At 46.6% G+C, this 19,206-nt stretch overlaps 1 protein-coding gene across 3 annotated transcripts in view; it reads right to left on the reverse strand.

Moving 5' to 3' along the window:
• Positions 1–19,206, reverse strand: part of ccdc102a (coiled-coil domain containing 102A) — an 82,448-nt gene that overhangs the window by 26,094 nt on the left and 37,148 nt on the right. For 2 of the 3 annotated variants that reach the window (XM_052027972.1, XM_052027974.1), the window contains exons 6-8: positions 16,397–16,513; positions 11,471–11,680; positions 6,705–6,875 (exon numbers count right to left, since the gene is read on the reverse strand). In XM_052027972.1, coding sequence (XP_051883932.1) covers positions 6,705–6,875; positions 11,471–11,680; positions 16,397–16,513 — 498 coding nt within the window. Of the gene's footprint in view, positions 1–3,869; positions 3,991–6,704; positions 6,876–11,470; positions 11,681–16,396; positions 16,514–19,206 lie in introns of all 3 variants that reach the window. The other variant, XM_052027975.1, reaches the window with a different exon arrangement.

The following is a 19,206-nucleotide window of genomic DNA, read 5'->3' on the forward strand; positions in this document are numbered from 1 at the left end:
TTGTTTCACCAACCATTTCTATTTTTGTCCTCCTTTACTGAAATCTAAACTGCTCCCAAGCCTCAGGCACGCTGCCTTTTCTGACAATACAGTAAATCACATAACCCTTGGGAGCACTGATGTACAGAGGGGTCCTGGGGTGCAACACCACAGTTCCTTGAAAGTGGCAACACAGGTAGATAGGGTGGCAAAGAGGGTGTATGCAATGCACGCCTTCATTGGTCTGGGTGTTGAGTATGAAAGTTAGCAAAGTCATGCTGCAGCTGTATAAAACTTTGGTGAGACCACATATGGAGAATTGTGCGTGGTTCTGGTCACTGCATTACAGGAAAGATGTGGAGGCTTCGGAGAGGGCAAAGAGAGGTTCACCAGGATGTTGCCAGAATTAGAGAGTATTAGCTATCGTGAGAAGTTAGACAACCTTGGATTGTTTACTCTGGAACATCGGACGATGAGGGGAGACCTGACAGAAGTATATATTATGAGAGGCATAGATGGGTAGATTGTCAGAGTCTTTTTTCCAGGGTGTAAGTGTCAAACAAGGCGGCATAGATTCAGCTGCACAGAGTAGGACACAGGGATGTTCCAGTGAGAAGGAAGGACAAGGATGGCAAGGTCAGGGAACTGTGGATTGCGAGAGAGGTGGTGAATTTAGTCAAGAAGAAAAAGGACGAGCAACAATCTGCTGGAGGAATGCATCGGGTCGAGCAGCAACTGTGGGAGGAAAGGAATTGTTGACGTTTCGGGTCGAAGCCCTGCAGCAGGATTCAGATTCCAGCATCAGATTCCTTTTTCTGGAGACACAGGAGACTGCAGATGCTGGGATCTGCAGTCTCTTGTGTCTCTAGAAAAAGGAAGAGTATGCAAGGTCTAGGAAGCTAAAATCAAACAGAGCCCTTGAGGAATATAAAAAAGCCAGAAAAGAACTCAAGAAGGGAATTAGGAAAGCCAGGAGGGGCCATGAGAAGTCCTTGGCAAGTAGGATGAAAGAGAATGCCAAGGCATTCTATACATACATCAAGAGCAAGAGTGTAACTAAGGAGAGGAAAGGACTCAAGGTAATGGAGGGAACAAGTGTTTGGAGGCAGAGGATGTGGGCAAGGCTGTAAATGAGTTTTTTGCGTTATCAAGGATTTTATATTTATTTATCAAGGAGAAGGATGTCAGGATAATGAAATCAGTGTGGAACCTGCTAATATGTTAGGGCATCTTGAGATAAAGATGCTGGTGTTGGGCCTCTGAAGAACATTAAGGTGGATAAGTCCCCAGGGCCAGATGGGATAAACCCCAGGCTATTAAAAGAGGCAAGAGATGAGAGTGCTGGCACCTTGACCAAGATCTTCATGTCCTCTCTAGCCATAGGCAAAGTCACCAAGGACTGGCAAGTTGCTAATGTAGTTCCGTTATTCAAGCAGGGAAATGGGGATAATCCTGGAAACTATAGACCGGTGAGTCTCACATCAGAGGTAGGGAAGCTATTGGAGAAGATTCTTAGGGATAGGATTAACGAGCATTTGGAAAACCATGGCCTAAGTAGGGACAGTAAGCAAGGCTTTGTGCAGGGCAAGTTCTGTCTTACTAACTTGATTTGAGTTTTTTTTTGAGGAGATGACGAGGGTGGTTGATGAAGGTACAGCTGTGGATGTTGTCCACATGGATTTTAGTAAGGTGTTTGACAAGGTCCCTCATGGGAGGCTCATCCAGAAGATTAAGATGCATAGGATCCACAGTGACTTGGCTATTTGGATTCAGAATTGGCTTGCCCATAGAAGACAAAGGGTAGTGGTTGATGGGATTTATTCAAGCTGGAGGTCCATGACAAGTGGCGTTCTGCAGGGATCAGTAGCGGGATCTCTACTGTTTGCGATTTATATAAATGACCTGGATGAAAATGTAGATGGGTGGGTTAGTAAGTTCGCAGATGATACAAACATTGGTGCCGTTTATGGATATCGTAGAAGATTGCCAAAGGATGCAGCAGGATATAGATCAGTTGCAGATATAGGCGGAGAAATGGCAGATGGAGTTTAACCCGGCCAAGTGTGAGGTGTTGCACTTTGGGAGATCAAATGTAAAGGGACAGTACACAGTTAATGGTAGGACCCTTAACCGTGTTGATGCACAGGGGAATCTTGGGGTCCAAGTCCATAGCTCCCTGAAAGTGGCTGCACAGGTTGACAGGGCGGTAAAGAAAGTGCATGGCATGCTTGCCTTCATTAGTAGAGGCACTGAGTTCAAGAGTCAGGAAGTTATGTTGTCATTTTATAAAACTCTGGTTAGGCCACATCTGGAGTATTGCATTCAGTTCTGGTCGCCCCATTACAGGAAGGATGTGGAGGCTCTGGAGAGGGTGCAGAAGAGGTTCACCAGGATGCTGCCTGGATTAGAGGGCACGTCCTATAAGGCGGGGATCGATAAACTTGGCTTGTTCTCTCTGGAGCGGCGGAGTCTGAGAGGAGAGGCTGATCGATGTTTATAAGATTGTGAGAGGCATAGATAGACAGCCCGTATCTTTTTCCCAGGGTTGGAATATCTAATACCAGAGGGCATGCATTTAAGGTGAGGGGGATAAGTTCAAAGGGGATGTGTTGGGCAAGTTTTTTTTTAAAAAAGCACAGAGCGGTGGGTGTCTGGAATGTGCTGCCAGGGGTGGTGGTGGATGCAAGTTTAATGGAGGTGTTTAAGAGGCTCTTAGATAGGCACATGGATGTGCAGAGAATGGAGGGAGATGGACATCGTGAAGGGATTAGTTTAGTTAGGCATTTAATTACTAGTTTAATTAGTTCAGCACAACATCGTGGGCTGAAGGGCCTGTTCCTGTGCTGCACTGTTCTATGATCTATGTTCTTACATTCTAAGTCATAGGTTTAACGTAAGAGGTAGAAAGGTTAAAGGTTTTTTTTACACAGAGAGCGATAGGTGCCCGGAGCATGTCAGTGGAGGTGGTGGAGGCAGAAGTGATTGTAACATTTACGAGGCCTTTGGGCGGAGAAGTTAACAGGCAGGGAATGGAGGGATGCGGACCAGGCACAGGCTGATGGGATTAGTTTAGACCTACATCATGGTCAGCACAGACATGGTGGGCCGAAGGACCTGTTCTGTTCTAATTTTATATCTTCTACTTCAGACCTAATGTTATCCTTAATTTCCTTCACAAGCCGTAGTTGTGCCCTGCTTCCCCACTTATAAGCTGATGACGAGATAGATGGGTTGGCAAGTTGTGGAGGGCACAAAGACCCGAAACATTGACAATTCCTTTCCTCCACAGATGCTGCTCAACCCGCTGAGTTCCTCCAGCAGAATGTGTGTTGCTCCACATTCCTCCATCTGCAGTCTCTTGTGTCTCCACATTTGTCCAACCTCTTCTTAAAGCTCATACCCTCCAATCCAGGCAACATCCTGGTGAACCTCCTCTGCACCCTCTCCAAAGCCTCCACATCCTTCCTGTAGTGGGGCGACCAGGACTGCACACAATACTCCAAGTGTGGCCTACACCTCAAGATCCCTCTGTACATCAATGCTCTTCAGGGTCCTGCCATTTACTGTATACTTTCCTCATGCAATAGACCTCCCAAAATGCCACACCTCACACTTGCCCAGGTTAAACTCCATCTGCCATTTCTCTGCCTTGGTTTTCAAATGACCCATATCCTGCTGAATGCTTTGACAACCCTCCTCACTGTCCACAACCCCACCAAATACCCTGTTGTTTGCAAATTTACATTTTCATCCAGATCATTTCATATCTTACAAACTGATCCCTGCAGAATACCACTGGTTACAGACCTCTAGTCAGAGAAACAGCCGAAACAGCCTTCCACCACTACTGTCTGTCCTCTGTGACTGAGCTAAATTTGTATCCAACTCACCGTGGATCCTGAGTGATTTAATCTTCTGGATCAGCCTATCATGATGGAGCCTGTCAAATAGTTCACTGAAGTCCACGTAGACGACACCCACTGCCCCATCCTCAGTCATCTTCGCCACCTCCTGTAAAGACTCAAATTTGAGAGAGGGGACCTCGTCTGCATAAAGCCATGCTGACTATCCCTCACAAATCCATGCTTTTCCAAATGCGAGCAAATCCTGTCCCTAAGGATCATCCCAATAATTTCACTACCACTGATATAAAGTTCACTGGCCTATAATTTCCTGGTTTGTCCCTGTTGCCCTTCTTAAGCAAAGGAACAACATTGTCTATTCTGCAGTCTTCTGGGACCTCGCCTGTGACAAAAAGATACGAGGATCTTTGTCCAGGCCCCAGCAATCTCCTCCCTTGCCTCCCTCAGTACCCTGGGCCACCTTAATTATCCACCTTAATGGTTTTCAATACACACACCACTTCCTTCTTGATGTCAACATGCCCTAGAATATCTGCACACCCCTCCCTCATCTCACCATCATCCACGTCCTCCTACGATAACGGAACAGCTTTCTAACACATTAATTAGGCCACAGCTAGAGTGCTGTGTACAGTTCTGGCTGCCACACTATAGGAAGGATGTGACTGTACTGGAGAGGCTACAGGAGAGGTTCAGCAGGACACTGCCTGGGGTGGAATGTTTCAGTTATGAGGAGAGATTCGATAGCCTGGCTTTGTTTCCCTTGGAAAGAATAGGCCGAGGGGGACCTATTGGAGGTGTACAAAATCATGAGGGACATAGATAGGGTGGATATTAAAGTTTTCTAAAAGTAGGGGACATAGGATTACAAAAAGCTTAGAGTGAATCCAAAGAATGTTTCTTCACACAGAGGGCAGCTGGAATCTTGAACACACTGCCGAAGAAGGCAGGTACCTCTGCAACGTTTATGAAGCACCTGGATGAGCACAAATCACCAAAGTAGGCTGTGGACAAGCGCTGGCAAATGGGTTCAGTGCGGCAGGGTACGATGTGCAGCATGGACGTGCTTATGGATTCTGGGGTATGGACTACAAAAGGAGGGAGGGTTTGATGCAAAATCACAGCATTTGGTACAGTTCTATTTAAGAAAGGACATCCGTGTATTGAAGGCAGTGCAGAAAAGTTCACTCGGTGGATTTATGGGTAGAAGGGGTTGATGTATGAAGAAAGGTTGATCTTGTACTCATTGTTCAGAAGAATGAGAGATAATTTTGTTCCCTGATGTTTCCCTGAAGGAGGTATCTAGCACTGAGTCTCAGAATAAGGGGCCACCCATTTCGAGTGGAGATGAGGAATTTCTTCACTCATGGGATCATGAATCTCTGGGATTCTCTATCCCAGAGAATTGTGGAGGAAAATACACGAATATACTGACAGCGAAGATTAACAGAAAATGAAAACAGAAAATGCTGGGAAAAACTCAACAGGTCAGACAGCACCTGTGGAAAGCGAAACAGTCAACGTTTCAGATTGGAATCCTTCGTCAGAATTTGGGAAATAGAAATACAAGTTACTTTAATTTTCAGTCAGAAAGAGGATGGGGAGGAATATGTGGAACAAAGTGAATATCTCTGGTCGGGCAAGTCAAACTGACTTACGGGGACAGTTACCAGCACATTAAACTTCTTGGTCTGTGTAATGTGCTGTCATTGGCAAGGTTGTGGGACGTGTCCAGCGTGACAGATACAAGGGGGTCGAGATACTTGGGGAGATGGGGAAAGTGGTATTGAAGCCAAGATTGTATCAGCCATGTCGTTATTGATTGGTGGTGCCAGACTGAGGGGTCGGGTGGTTTACTCCTGACCCTGCTTCTTATGTTTGTTTAAGGAAAAAACTTGCCATTCTTAGTCGGTCTGGCCAATTTGTGACTATGGTTGTACACTGAAAGGTCGGCACTCAATATCATTGGGGTAAACAGCGCTGTCGGTGTACCCCATAGCTCTACAACAAAAGTCACACCACTGCTGTGACACACATGGGAAAAGGTCCATGGGTTTTACATTATGGCCTCAAAGGAACATTTCAAGAAGTAATCAAAGAGATGTCCAAAAATGCAGACCAATGGGAAGTCATTGACTTTGGAAGAATTAGAAAGATGGCGCCGGAGCGTGGTGACTCGTTGCAAGCTGCTCTCTAAAGATCTACTCATTACCCTTACTATAATTGTTCTACACTTTTAAATTTAAATTCTATGTCACTTACTATCTGTTATTGTCTTTGCCTGCACTACCTCAATGCACTCTGTACTAACTCAATGTAACTGCACTGTAATTGACCTGTACGATTGGTGTGCAAGACAAGTTTTTCACTGTACCTCGGTACAAGTGACAATAACAAACCAATACCAATTGCTATTTAAGTGGAGTGAGGCGACAGAATGTTCTGGTACAAAGGGATCTGGAAGGCAAAATGATTAAATGGGAAAGCAAACGAGGTGGTAGACATTTCGGGGTTCTGAGGTTCAGCGGAGAATCTCAGCAATGAAGAACTATGGGCTCCGTCCTGGCCTGGAGGATCCTAAACAAAATGGTTCTGAGAACCATGTCTGATGGGAGCATCTGAATGGAGACAGGATGCTTCCTGATCCATGCATCCCAGCTCAATGGTTCCAAAAGCATCCAAAACTATTAAACATGAAATAAATATTAGTCACGTTTTTAGAAGTTTCAAAATAAAAATATCTAAACAATGAAAATCATTCAAATAATGTCAAATGATTTTTAAAAGATCTAACAGCTCAGTTTTCTGGGTATAGATCTGAAGGCCTGAAGCTTCCCTGTGAAGGGAAGGTGCCGGCCATACCTCGTCCTCTGCCAGGGCCAGCTCCTTCTTTAACTCCTCCACCCTCAGCCGCAGTTTCTTCACCTCGGCTTCATGCTGTTCCACTCTTCTGTTTGCATGGGCCAACTCCGCCATCTTTTCTTGGTACTGTTTCTTTAGCTTGGCATGAACATGCCTGAGATCCGACAACTCCTGTGATCAAAAAAACACCGCACACTCAATGTGTCACACACCAAGTACCTGTTCAAATTGCCACCCTGATAAAGTAGGTCTTAAATCCACTGGATCTATTGGATGGGTCATTCAAAGATTTAATTCTGCAGACAATGGAGGTTCAGGGTTACCCTGCCCTTAGCAGCATTGGAAATTGGTATAAAGTCCTGGAAATCCGAAGTTGTGCTCGATAAAAGTGATGAATAAGTAATCCAATCATCCTGAAAATCCAAACGTTTTTCTGGCAAACATCCCATGATTATTTTGGGGATTGACACCTGCCGCCCTTATCCAGTCCAAAAGCGATTCCGGTCTCTGCAATTAACTTCCCTCCAAAGTAGTCAGGTACCAAGACGCAACAGCCGTGCAGCAGAACCTGCGGTTCAAACACTGCAATGGTTTAAGCAGCAGCCTCCATGGAAGCACAGAGGGAGAGGTAAAGAATGCTGCAGTACCCAGTTGTCAAAGTTAAATCATCCCAAGAATTTTACATGAGAAAATGTTCTCATTTCATATTCTGCAAGTAAACTGGTCAGGATGATATATGTTCAAACACCAAAAAGTAGGACATAGCTTATCAGTAAACATCAGTCAACAGTATGAAGGGCATCTTTCAATTGACAGAAAGAGCTGGTGCCATTTTACCAATCCACAGCAGAAACAGCAGGGTAAAGTTACCAAAGACTTCATTTCCAGGACCAGAGCAGACAACAGAGGCCACAACACAGTGCAGGACCTCTGCCTTGTTGCAACTGTTGTCAATTGCGCGAGCTGTGAAGTGGAGCCCCTGGTTAGCTCGTAAGACGACGATCAAAACAAACCATGGAGGAGGAGTTTGGAATCTTCCAGTTTCTAGGTAATCTCAGACAGCACCAAGAAAATCTGCTCACAGCATGAACCAGAATGGAAGTCAATGAGTCAGGGAGGATTCCAGGGGACTGCAAAGGTTTAGATGGGACGGAATTTGTTAAATGTGTCCAGGAGGGATTCCTGACGCAGTATGTCGACAGACCGACTAGAGGGAATGCCATGCTAGATCTAGTTTTAGGAAATGAAGCGGGACAGGTGAAGGATCTATTGGTGGGTGAGCATTTGGGGGACAGTGACCATTGCTCCATAACCTTTAAAATTGTCATGGACAGGGACAGGTGCAGAGAGGACTAGAAGATATTTAATTGGGGAAGGGCGAACTATGAGGCTATAAGGAGAGAACTTGGGAGTGTAAAGTGGGATGTCCTTTTTGAAGGGAAATGTTCAATGTTCAGGGATCTTATGCAGGATGTTAGGGATAAATATGTCCCGGTGAGGCAGAGAAGGAATGGCAGGGTGAAGGAACCGTGGGTGACGAGAGAGGTGGAACGACTTGTTAGGGAGAAGAAGGTAGCGTACATAAGGTATAAGCAGCAAAGGTTCAGACAGGGCCCGTGAGGAATATAGAGTAGTGAGGAAGGAACTTAAGAAAGGGCTGAGGAGAGCTCGAAGGGGACATGAAAAGGCATTGGCTAGTAGGGTTAAGGAAAATCCCAAGGCCTTTTTCATGTACGTGAAGGGTAGGAGGATGGCTAGGGTAAAGGTAGGTCCGATTAAAGACAAAGGTGGGAGAATGTGCCTGGAGGCGGCAGAAGTGGGAGAAGTTCTCAATGAATACTTCTCTTCGATATTCACCAAAGAGAGGGGTCTCGATGATGCGGAAGGGAGTGCTGGTAAGGGTAATGTTCTTGAGGTTGTAGATATCAAGAGAGAGAGGATGCGTTGAAGTTGTTAAATAATATCAAGACAGATAAATCTCCGGGGCCTGACGGGATTTTCCCCAGGCTGCTTCGAGAGGCGAGGGAGGAGATTGTTGAACCGCTGGTAAGGATCTTTGAGTCCTCGTTGTCCACAGGGATGGTGCCGGAGGATTAGAGGGTGGCGAATGTTGTCCCCTTGTTCAAAAAAGGTAGTAGGGATAGTCCAGGGAATTACAGACCGGTGAGCCTTACGTCTGTGGTGGGTAAGCTGTTAGAAAGGATTCTAAGGGATAGGATCTATGAACACCTGGAGAATCATGGACTGATTAGGGACAGCCAGCATGGCTTTGTGAATCTTGCCTCACAAGCCTGATAGAGTTCTTTGAGGAGGTGACGAGGAAGATTGATGAGGGTAGTGCGGTGGATGTGGTCTATGTGGATTTTAGTAAGGCATTTGATAAGGTTCCTCATGGTAGGCTTCCTCAGAAGGGCAGAGGCCAAGGGATCCAGGGAAGCTTAGCTGTGAGGATTAGCAATTGGCTTGCCTGTAGAAAGCAGAGGGTTGTGGTGGAAGGAGTGCCCTCGGATTGGAGGGCAGTGACTATTGGTGTCCCGCAGGGATCGGTTCTGGGACCTCTACTTTTTGTGATATTTATAGATGACTTAGATGAGGGGGTGGAAGGCTGGGTTAGTAAGTTTGCGGACGACACTAAGATCGGCAGTGTTGTGGATAGTGTGGAGGGCTGTCGAAGATTACAGAGGGATATTGATAGGATGCAGAGCTGGGCTGACAAGTGGCAGATGGAGTTCAATCTGGAGAAGTGTGAGGTGGTACACTTTGGAAGGACAAACTTCAGGGCAGAGTACAGGGTAAATAGCAAGGTACTTGGCAGTGTGGAGGAGCAGAGGGATCTGGGGGTTCATATTCACAGTTCACTGAAAGTTGCCTCACAGGTGGATAGAGCAGTTAAGAAGGCCTATGGGATGTTAGCTTTCATAAGTCGTGGCACTGAGTTTGAGAGCCGCGAAGTGATGATGCAGCTTTACAAAACTCTAGTTAGACCACACTTAGAGTACTGTGTTCAGTTCTGGCCGCCGCATTATAGGAAGGATGTGGAGGCGTTAGAGAGGGTGCAGAGGAGATTTACCAGGATGCTGCCTGGATTAGAGCGTATGGAATATGAAGAAAGGCTTAAGGTGCTAGGGCTTTATTCACTGGAAAGGAGGAGGATGAGAGGAGACATGATAGAGGTATATAAAATATTGAGAGGAATAGAGTAGCCAGTCAGCGCCTCCTTCCCAGGGCACCAATGCTCAAGACGAGAGGGCATGGATTTAAGGTTATGGGTGGGAGATTCAGGGGAGATGTCAGGGGGAGGTTTTTCACCCAGACAGTGGTTGGTGCATGGAATGCATTGCCTGGGGTGGTGGTGGAGGCGGATATATTGGACAGGTCCAAGAGTTTGTTGGATAGGCACATGGAGGAATGTGAGATAGAGGGATATGCAGGAGGAAAGGGTTAGATAGTGTGAGGGTGGTTTGATGGACGGCACAACATGGTGGGCCGAAGGGCCTGTTTTGTGCTGTATGGTTCTATGGCTGTACCACAGATTCATGGAACCCAACTTACAAGGCATTTCAGGGAATTAGAGTGGAACCTTAAAGCTGGTGTTGTAGACCATGAGTTAATGAAGAATTAAACACAGAGAAGTCTCTAAATATGAGCTTAATCCATGGAATTAGAACAGAATGTTAAATTAGAATCGCAATTACAGAAAATGGAATGAATTAGAGCAGAAAGGGTGAGTGCAATGAGTCGGATGAGACACCAAACCCCGGGGAACTTGGGGCCCACACTGCAGAGGTGAAGCAGGCACCCTGGAGAGCTGGGTTTGAACCTGGCGGGAGAGCACCAAATCCGTGGGACCTGGGGGGGAGGTGATGAAACAGGGGAGTTACAGTGGAACCGAGTTCCACAGCACTGAAACAGGGAAGCTACAGAGCAACTTGTGGGGCAGCCCTCAGACTGAGGAGTTTGTGAACGCTCGGAAAGCTGAACTGAGGCTACAGTTAGATCCGCGTTTAGCACATTACATGCGAGAAGCTCAAGAGACTGAATGGGCTAATCCTGCTCCTCATTAGTGCCAGTTGGAATGAAGCCCAGTGAGATCATGGTAAAAGAGGGGTGTGTGAAACCTGGTGGGACATCACCGAAACAGCAGAGGTAAATACGTGAAACATCACCACCTTGGCTACGGACCAAATGTGAGTAAATGGGAGAAATGGGCCAAAGGGCCTATTTCTGTGCTGTGTGAATCTGTGACCCTCCAACTCCAGAATGGAAACAGGTGAACTTGCCCAAGCATATCTGTCTCTCCCAGATAACAGCCCTTCAGGCCCTATTCTTTACTTTAAATCCTCGGACAATTTCCCCACGTTGAACACACTCTAGTTCTTGAACTGATCGATCATGTTGACATCTTTTGCTGCTCCCCTATCTTGGCACTTTCCTCCCCCATCTCCAATGAGTTTGTTAATTGTCACTCCCACCAAAGCTTCCCCCCTCCTTTTCTAGAGGTCACTGCAGAATGTTGCACATTTTATGGATGCCATTGGAATTATCCATTGCTTCAAAAAGACTTATTCTCAGTTTTCACTATTGGCTGAAGAGCTGGAAATGCTCTCAAGCCAGTGACAAACCTGTGAGGATATCAAAAGGTTTATGATTGTAAGAAGGAACGTCATTGTAGCTGCTGACAAAAATCTTTGGATGCAATCTAGTACAAGATTCCCTTGTGAGGGGCGAGACGACAGTAAAAGTTCATAAACAATCCATTCTATTACCTTATTCTTCTCGAAAAGCTCACTCTGAATGGTCTTCAGGTCCGTGTCCAGGGCACTTGCAACCTGCTTCCTCTTCTTCGCCAACACCTCTACCAAGTCCTCAATCTGTGCCCTCTGCTTTTTGTTCTCTCTTTCGAGGTTCAGCTTCTCGGTCTCCAGCCGCTCCCTCTTGCCCCACTCAGATGTGTTTTCCGCCTGGAGTCTCTCCATCTGTTCAGAGAGAGGCAAGACTCAGTTAGCAGGCCCATTTACCCGCAGCGTGTAGCATCAAGTGGAACAATGGGCTGGCGGCCTGCAATGTTGGTGACCTGCAGCGTCTAACGTCCACTACCGGCTGCAACCTCCGCTGCAGGGAGAAGATCCAGTGGGCTCCTCATCCCAAGTGGAGGAGCAGGGGAATTCTAAATACAAATGATTTGGTTTTTGAAACATTATGCAGTGCACAAATTGCCTGCCTTATGGAGTGAAATTTGCCAATGAGATGCTCCCTCCAAAGCCTAACAGTCACATTATGGGGAAATAAAAGCATTGTTGGGGAGGTAACAATCTGCTGGGCTTGATCCCTGCACTCCAGAGTTAATCAGATATATATGCACATCCTTTTTTGCAGTAAATGTGGCATCTAGAAAGAGAATTGATACAGAAGTCAGTCTTAGGATCCTTCCAGCCTGTTCTACCCGTCAATAACACCAGAGCTGACCTGACGGAGCTCCCCATTTCTACCTGTTCCCCATCACTGTCAACTCCCCGACAGTCTCTGCCTCAAGTATCGGCAGGGATTCAGATTTCTGGACCATTGGGGTATCTTCTGGGGCAGAGATCCCATCTTTGGTACAAGAGGGACAGTTTGCACCTGAACTGGAGGGGGACCAATATCCTGTTGGGGGGGGGGGGGGTAGATTTGCTAGCGCTACCAAGGAGGGTTGAAACTAGATTGGTGGGGGGCAGGGTGGGATCCAAAGCAGCAATGAGGCAGATGGGAGGGAGGAAGTTGATACAGAATTGACTGGAAACCAGAACACCGGGTAACAAAGTGGAGGGATTGAGAGGAAGGGAGATGTCACGACCAGTAAGTCTGTAAGGAAGGACAGGCAAGGTCGTAGACATGATGGGACGGGTGGGTTGAAGTGAGTGTACTTTAATGCTGGGAGTATTAAGGGTAAAGGTGATGAACTGAGACGATGGATCAGTACATGGGACTATGATGTTGTGGCCATTACAGAGACTTGGTTGAGAAAGGGACAGGACTGGGTGCTTAATGTTCCAGGGGTTCCAGAGGGGAAAGTAAAAGAAGAGGAGAAGTTGTACTATTAATCAGGGACAATATCACAGCTGCACTCAGAAGGGACATAACTGAGTCTATAAATGGGTTGAACTCAAAAATAAGAAAGGTTCAATCACTCTGCTGGGATTATGCTACAGACCCTCCAAAAGCCACTGGGACATTGAGGAACAGATATGGACACAGATTGGGGAAAGGTGTAAAAACAACAGGGTTGTTGTCGTGGGTGACTTCAACTTCCCCAATACAGACTGGGATCTCCTTAGTGCAAGAGGTTTAGATGGGGCAGAATTTGTTTGGTGCATCCAGGAGGGTTTCTTATACTAATATGTAGATAGTCCAACGAGAGGAGGAGCCATACTGGGCCTGGTGTTGGGCAATGAGCCTGGCCAGTGACTGACCTTTCAGAGAGGGAACAGTGACAACTCCTAAAGTTTTAAGATAGTTATGAATAAAGATAAGAAACTACTTCGCGGGGAAGTATTAAATCAGGGGAGGGCAAACTGCAAGAATATGAGGCAGGAACTAGGGAGAGTTAATTGGGAACAACTGTTTTTGCGCAAGTCCACATCTGACATGTGGAAGGAGTTTAAAGACCAACTGCAGAGAGTACAGGACAGGGATGTTCCAGTGAGAAGCAAGGACAAAGGTGGCGAATTTAGCCAAGAAGGAAAAAGCATATGTAAGGTTTAGCAAGTTAAAAATCAAATGGGGCTCTTGAGGAATACAAAAGGTAGAAAGGAAGGGAATTTGTAGAGCCAGGAACGGTCATGAAAAGTCCTTGGCAAGTAAGGTTAAAGAGAATCCCAAGGCATTCTAGACATACATCTTAGGGGTAGGATTTCTGAGGATTTGGAAACCCATGGCCAGATTAGTGACAGTCAGCATGACTATGTGCGGGGCAGGTCATGTCTTACTGACTGCATTGAGTTTTGGGAAGGTGACGAAGGTAGAGCTGTGGATATTGTCTTCATGGACTTTAGTAAGGCATTTGACAAAGTCCCTCATGGGAAGCTCATCCAGAAGATTTAGATGCATGGGATCCACGGTGACTTGGTTGTTTGGATTCAGAATTGGCTTGCCTGTAGAAGACAGAGGGTAGTGGTGGATGGGACCTATTCCGGCTGGAGGTCCGTGACTAGTGGTGTTCTGCAGGGATGTGTACTGGGAACTCTGCTGTTTTGTGATGACTTGGATGACAAAGTGGATGGGTGGGTTAGTAAACTGCAGATGACACAACGATTGGTGGTGGTGTGGATCGTGTAGAAGGTTGCCAAAGAATACAGCGGGATAAAGATCAGTTACAGATATGGGCAGAGAAATGGCAGATGGTGTTTAATCCAGGCAAGTGCAAGGTGCTGCACTTTGGGAGGTCAATGGCAGGACCCTTAACTGTGTTGATGTACAGAGGGAACTTGGGGTCCAAGTCCATAGCTCCCTGAAAGTGGCTGCACCGGTGCATAGTGTGTGAAGAAGGTGTATGGCCTGCTTGCCTTTATTAGTTGAGTACAAGAGTCAGGAAGTGATGTTGCAGCTTTATAAGATTCTGATTAGGCTGCCTCTGGAGTATTGTGTTCAATTCTGATCACCCCATTATAAAAAGGATACTAAGATATTTATTTATCAGTCACATGTACATCGAAACACACAGTGAAATGCATCTTTTGCGTAGAGTGTTCTGGGGGCAGCCCGCAAGTGTCGCCACGCTTCCGGCGCCAACATAACATGCCCTCAACTTCCTAACCCGTACGTCTTTGGAATGTGGGAGGAAACCGGATTACCCGGAGGAAACCCACGCAGACACGGGGAGGACGTACAAACTCCTTACAGACAGCGGCCGGAATTGAACACAGGTCGCTGGCGCTGTAATAGCATTACGCTAATATAGTGAGTGGTGGGTGCCTGGAATGTGCTGCCGGGGTTGTGGTGGAGGCAGATACAATAGAGGTATTTAAGAGGCTTTCACATAGGTACACGAATATGCAAAGAATGGAGCGATTAGACCATGTTGATGCAGAAGGGATTAGTTTAATTAGGTGTCATTAGCTTAATTAGTTCGGCATAACATTGTGGGCGAAGGGCCTGTTGCTGTGCTGTACTGTTCCATGTGCCTGGTGGGGACGGGTCTGTCAAGCACTGGGGTACAGTTCTGGTGGGCACAAGTCTGTCACTGTATAACACCGGGGTACAGTACCGGTGGGGACAGGTCTGTCGCTGTATAACACCGGATACAGTACTGGTGGGGACGGGTCTGTCGCTGTATAACACCAGGGTACAGTTCTGGTGGGGACGAGTCTGTCACTGTATAACACCGGGGTACAGTTCTGGTGGGGACGGGTCTGTCACTGTATAACACCGGGGTACAGTACCGGTGGGGACAGGTCTGTCGCTGTATAACACCGGATACAGTACTGGTGGGGACGGGTCTGTCGCTGTATAACACTGGGATACAGTACCGGTGGGGACGGGTCTGTCACTATAACACCGGGGTACAGTTCTGGTGGGGACGGGTCTGTCACTGTACAACACTGGGGTACAGTACCGTGGGGACGGGTCTGTCGCTGTACAACACTGGGGTACATTACCGGTGGGGACGGGTTTGTCGCTGTATAACACTGGGGTACAGTACCGGTGGGGACGGGGCTGTTACTGTATAACACTGGGGTACAGTAATGGTGGGGACGGGTCTGTCGCTGTATAACACCGGGGTACAGTACCGGTGGGGACGGGTCTGTCGCTGCATAACACCGGGGTACAGTACCGGTGGGGACGGGTCTGTCGCTGCATAACACCGGGGTACAGTACCGGTGGGGACGGGTCTGTCACTGCATAACACCGGGGTACAGTAATGGTGGGGACGGGTCTGTTGCTGTATAACACCAGGGTACAGCAGCTGTGCAGATTGGTCTGTTGCTGGATATTTTTGAAGAGCTGGTACCAACACAATAGGATGTGAGACAACATTTTGGACAATTCCTGCCACAGCCTCCTCCCAGAATTTACTCTTGCCGAGAACACACGCAGGTCTGCTTCATAAGGGATTTCCAGGTAAATGTGTATCAACAAGGAGGAAATGCATCTGGTACCCTGACTTAGGGGTGTGGAGAATGGTTGCCCTTGGAGAAGTTGTGAGGAGGTAACCTGTGTAAAGAGCAAGGCTGCCTCGGGTATCATGTCCTCATTGGCCAGGATTCCATTCTTTTCCTTTTCTAATAATTGATCCAAATTTGGGCAGGACAGTGCTTTACAGGTCGCCACACTTGGGGAATGAGCCACTCGCGGATGCAGTGTTCTTTGCACTTTTCCCTTGTGCATCCATTTGATGTCATTTCATGCACTGTCCACAGATGCAGGAGAACAGTTCGGCCCATTGAGCTGTGCAGCAGTCGGGATGCGATGTATAGTTGGGCCTGTTGTGGCCCACCCACTCATCCTGTTCTGAACACATCTCCACACAACCCACTCCCTTCTTGCTACAAGGAGACAACGTCGGCCACCCAGGTTACACTTGATCTGACTGCTGTAACAGGATGAGGGCCAGTGTGACCGACTGCTGTCCTTGTGTTTCCTGCAGCTTCCCACCCCCCACCCCCCCAATGTTACTACAGACAGGAACAGCTCTGACACAGACAGTTACTTCGTACCTCAGCTCGCAGTTCTGCCAGTTTTTTGTCCATGCTCGTCCGAGCTCCCAGCTCATCTTCCAGGTCTTCAGATATCCGACCCAGCTCATCCTGGTGCACTTCCTTCAACATGTTCAGCTAAACATCAGAAACCACTTGTTAACAAAAAGCAAATAAATCCTGCTGGGAAAAGATGGCAGTTTATCGACAGGAGGCCAAAAAGATGACATCTTCGCACATGCAGAAAATGATAAGGAAGAGGTTTATTGCTCCTTGCAGACCAGGTGGGCAAGAAATCCATCCACCGGCCACTTCCATTCAGAACTGAAGACAAGAAGGAGGTGGCGACACAGCTCCTCATCTTTGTGGTGATTTTAAGATAAATTCAGAGAAAAACTCAGGGATCGTGCGTGGCATTATCAATGAACTTAGAGAAGGTCCTCAAAGAATGAGAGCCAACGGTCAGGAGGGCATACAGAACAAAAAGGGAATTCACAATGGCAGGATTCATCTGGAGGGACCGTGGCCCCCGTGACAAAAGGTAGATGTGCTGCCGTGCGGTACCATGACACTGCAGCAGCACACGATGCTGGACAACTCCAGACACACAGAGACAAGGACCATCTCAGAATTGTCTGAGCAACACTGAATAATTCAAATTCCTTGTCAAGTTTGTTTGGATACTGGATCCACACTGACAGTTTGAGCAATGTGACAGCAGGTCCAGTGAGGCCCTTGTTAAAATACTGACTTCCTTTTTCTGTCACTCCCCAAACGGTTTCAAAGACACCCCCTCCAGAAGTAGTGCGGGAGGAGACCAGCGAGTGGTCAAAGCACAGGGATAGGAGTGGATGAGTGAAAAAACTAAAGAATTAGAAGGAAGAGAGATGACAAGAAATGAGGAAGGGAAATGAGGTTGAGAACATGGAGAGTGAAGGTAAGAGATAATACAGTGGGCAAGCACAGTCAGATAAAGTGGGACTGCAGGCAAAATAAAGAGTAAACCCTTGAAGAGCAGTGGTCTGTGCGTTAAATTCATTGTTCATGTAGCTCCTACGTGGGAGGCTTTTTGCTGAAATGACCCCCCAACTCGAAAAATAGGAAAGGTCGCAGTTCTGGGTTGGTGAGTTTTTCCAGTCCTCTAGGAATGGAAAATAACAAATGGGTGGCCTTCCTCTTAAATGGATGCCAGAACATACCCTGTCATAACAAGCCGGGAAAACATAACAGACTACAGTTATCAAAACTGGTACCACGGAATAAAATGGTAACGGTTTGAACAAAATATTGGGTCAAGGATAGGGAGCAGTAGTTGGAAATGGCTGCATCCCGCTCTGAAAGTCAGTGGCACACAGAGGGGTTGAGGTCTGGGACAAGCCAACCACAATCACACCGAAGGACCGACTCCTGCTTGTAATTTCTCTGTTCTTTTTCAATCTTTTTATTGAATTTCAAATTAATTCAAATTAATAATTAATTAATTAATGTTATTAATAATTACACATATAGAAAGAACATAGAAAAACCTACAGCACAATTCAAGCCCTTTGGCCCACAAAGCTGTGCCGAACATGTCCCTACCCTAGAAATTACTAGGCTTACCCATAGCCCTCTATTTTATTCAGCTCCATGTACCTATCTAACAGTCCCTTGAAAGACCCTATCGTATCCGCCTCCACCACCATTGCCGGCAGCCCATTCCTCTGAGTAAAAAACTTACCCCTGACATCTCCCCTATGGTGCGAACTCTATATGGTGCAAAGAGATCGGGATAACGATAGTAACAGTTAATATTTATACTCACAAGGAGTAAAATATATAATCTAGATCTCCCGCTCTCTTGAAAAGAAATTTAATTTTATGAAAAGAAAACCCCCAAATCAAAAAAAAGTATAATGATAAACAAAAGCAAACCAAGAACTTCGAAAAAAAACTGGACTGATATTTCTTCGGTTAAACAAAACATTATGTTGTCAGCTCCGCTCCTCTACATTCAAAGGTTATGGAAAAAGGTCAGCTTATATCGTATGGAAATAGTGAATAAATGGGCTCCAAACTTCCTCAAATTTAAGTGAAGGATCAACAGTGCCACTCTGAATTTTTTCTAAGTTTAAACATGTTATAGTTTGAGAAAACCACTGAAATGTGGATAGGATGGATCTCTTGGCCATTAATGTAACAAATGCAATCATCTGTAATTTCTCATCTTCCCGTGTTCCTCAGTGACTGCTGCTTGGACCACTGCATTTTGTTTGGATACGTAAGCAAGAAAGCCACGTTGCTGTGGGTGGTAAAATTCCAAAGTTAGCGGCTGACACCAAGCTTGGGGTTGACTAAACAAAGATAGTAACAAGCTGCAAGGGAACATAGATAAACCGGCAGAATGGGTAAACATAGCAGATGAAGTCTAATGCATAATGTGAAGGGGTACATTTTGACAGAAAGACGATGTGGACTAAAGGCAAAATTCTAACCAATGTGCTGAGACATTGAGAGCACAGTCAGTGGAAGACAAGGGACCCTGGGCTTCCTGAACAGCAGGGAGCCAGAGGCTATACTGACTCTCCATCAAACACTGGTTGGAGGGGACGTGAGGAGGAAATGTGCTGTGGCGGAGGATGGCATGATCTGGACCTCACTGCAAGTCCAGTGGAAACAGAGGCAGTCAGAAACATAGGCCTGCAGATGCTGGAATATCTAGATCAAAAACACGACGATGCTGGAGGAACTCAGCAGGCCAGGCAGCATCCGCGGAGAGAAGCAGACGGTCGACGATTCGGGTCAGGACCCTTCCTCAGGACTGAAGATGGGAAAAGTGGAAGCCCAATTTA

Source organism: Pristis pectinata, chromosome 13 (genome assembly GCF_009764475.1).
Source record: "Pristis pectinata isolate sPriPec2 chromosome 13, sPriPec2.1.pri, whole genome shotgun sequence".
Taxonomy (NCBI): domain Eukaryota; kingdom Metazoa; phylum Chordata; class Chondrichthyes; order Rhinopristiformes; family Pristidae; genus Pristis; species Pristis pectinata.